General features: G+C 39.1%; 1 protein-coding gene across 2 annotated transcripts in view; it reads left to right on the top strand.

Moving 5' to 3' along the window:
- LOC138008886 (uncharacterized) overlaps nucleotides 1–575 on the top strand; it is a 27,882-nt gene extending 27,307 nt beyond the window's left edge. Inside the window, exon 4 of one of the 2 annotated variants that reach the window (XM_068856196.1) lies at nucleotides 350–575. In XM_068856196.1, the coding sequence (XP_068712297.1) occupies nucleotides 350–432 (83 nt within the window). In that variant the 3' untranslated portion in view covers nucleotides 433–575. Of the gene's footprint in view, nucleotides 1–346 lie in introns of both variants that reach the window. The other variant, XM_068856195.1, reaches the window with a different exon arrangement.
- The last annotated feature ends 1,619 nt before the right edge of the window (nucleotides 576–2,194 follow it).

The following is a 2,194-nucleotide window of genomic DNA, read 5'->3' as shown; positions in this document are numbered from 1 at the left end:
AGGAAATCGCACTCTTGCAGCTTATGCGTGCTGCGTTCTTTTACACACTTTGTGTTGAGGAAGACAGTACACAATGTACAAATGGGACAATCAAGACTAGTTTTGTATAAGAAGGAAATTTTTGCGAAATGTGCTTTTTTGAAATAAATAATTCCGTCATTAGTATACATTTGTGTTTAGCGCGTTCGTTAATTAAGTCATTGCGTCTCACACATCCATTTTAGGTAGTCCATTGATTACTACTCCATTTAAATAGTCCATGGACCTGGACCATCGGGGTAGGCACATTTTACTGGTCCTACGGGTCAGCAAATGTACCTAACCGTATCGCATTGTTTTTGATCAGTAGGAGCTAAAGACTGGATTGCATTGCCACCAGGTATCAAATTGCAGGTCGTCGACAAGCATCACAGTACTCAGCAGGACCAGTAGGAGTGATCACAGGAAGCCCGAATCAAAGCATAATTATGAGGCCTGTCATAGTAGTTCACTGTAACCCACCAGTATGAAAACCGAACGATTAAAATTAGTGTTAAAAAGAAATAAAAATTAATAAACTGCATTACAAACAACCATTCAGCCTGTTTATGTGGGACCATTTGTAATGGCATTACATCTCATCACATTTCATCCCCTTTCGTTCAAGTTGCAACTGATATGACAACCCCATGCCCATGCTGTGAAAGTTATTTTGGTTTCTTGCATGGTCGCGCATCCAATGATAAACAATCAGGTGTCTTCTTTAGAATAGCCGTGCATCATTACCGAGGGCTGTCCAATACACCTGAATAGATAAGAGTCGCAAAGTCGCTATGCAGTTGCTATTCGATTCGTCGATTAGCACTTGCAGAACATTTGATGGACGACCCGTTGTCGAATGGAAAAATGCATCTCATTAGCGGGACTTAGTACACGGTGTATGCTAGGAGCCCCTTGTCCGAGTTGTCGATTCGTTCGATTCGTACCAATCGTGGACTTGTGTTACGACCCGTTGTCGAATGGAAAAATGCATCTCATTAGCGGGATTAAGAATATTTCTAACATGCTGTATGCTAAGAGACGAATAAAAATTGTCAAGTCTCTAGGCTTATCTAAAATTATTTACAGCACGTCCGTGCTCCCTACCCCCCTCCCCCACTTCTGGCGGAGAGAATTAATAAATTCACTTTCAACTTCATCTGGGAAGGCAAACTTGCCAAAATAAAGAAGAAAACAATAATTGCCGAAAGGAAACATGGTGGATTGAAAATGATGGATTTTGAAATTATGGAGAAGGCCTTAAAAATAGCCTGGGTCAACAGAATAGAAGATGAAAGTGGTGCCTCTTGGAAAATAATTCCGGAGCAAATTTTAACTCAATATGGCGGTCTGTCCTTTTTAGCAAATTGTGATTACGACTTTAAACTACTCGACCTTAAAAATCTCCCTACGTTTGACCATTTTGTACTGAGGTACTGGCAGGATTACAAATTACTGATGCCAAGTAATAGAATAACCCCAGAACATGAAATTATCTGGAACAACCAAAACATTTTGGTTGACAAAAAAACTTTATTTTACAAAAGCTGGTTTCATCATGATATTGCACAGGTCCAGCACCTACTAAATGTAAACCGGGAGTTTCTTTCTTTGGCCGACTTCAAGCAAAAATTTAGCATTGATACACCATTCACCTTGTACCACGGTCTTATAAATGCTATTCCAATCGAGTGGAAAAAATCAATTCGGAATTTAAACAGACCTTTACAAATCGCTTCTCCCGAAACTTCCATGACAACAATATATCCTAGCACTCGAACTGCATACAAAAACATCCTTGATAAAACTTTTATATCGCTAACAAATGAAAACAGTGTTCTAAACTACGGATTCACCAAAGAGAACATTCACGACGTCTACTTACTCCCTTTCTTAGTTACAGACGAAACGAAGCTTATTGCTTTCCAGTATAAAATAATACATAATATTTTGCCATCTCGCTCCAGTTTATTTCGCGCTGGCCTTGTAGATGATGACATCTGCTCTTTGTGCAAGTTAGAAAAACAATTGCTTGTCCACATGTTATACAATTGCAGCGAATCGCTGCTATTTTGGGAAAAATTTACACAATGGTGGCAAGAAAATTTTTCTGAAACAATTGTCCTATCAGTAAATGCGATTTTATTTGGCTGGCACCAAAATGCGAACAATAAGA

The sequence above is a fragment of the Montipora foliosa genome, chromosome 6, assembly GCF_036669935.1.
Source record: "Montipora foliosa isolate CH-2021 chromosome 6, ASM3666993v2, whole genome shotgun sequence".
NCBI lineage: Eukaryota > Metazoa > Cnidaria > Anthozoa > Scleractinia > Acroporidae > Montipora > Montipora foliosa.
The sequence above is the reverse complement of the archived record's forward strand: the minus strand, read 5'-3'. Positions and strand labels throughout refer to the sequence as shown.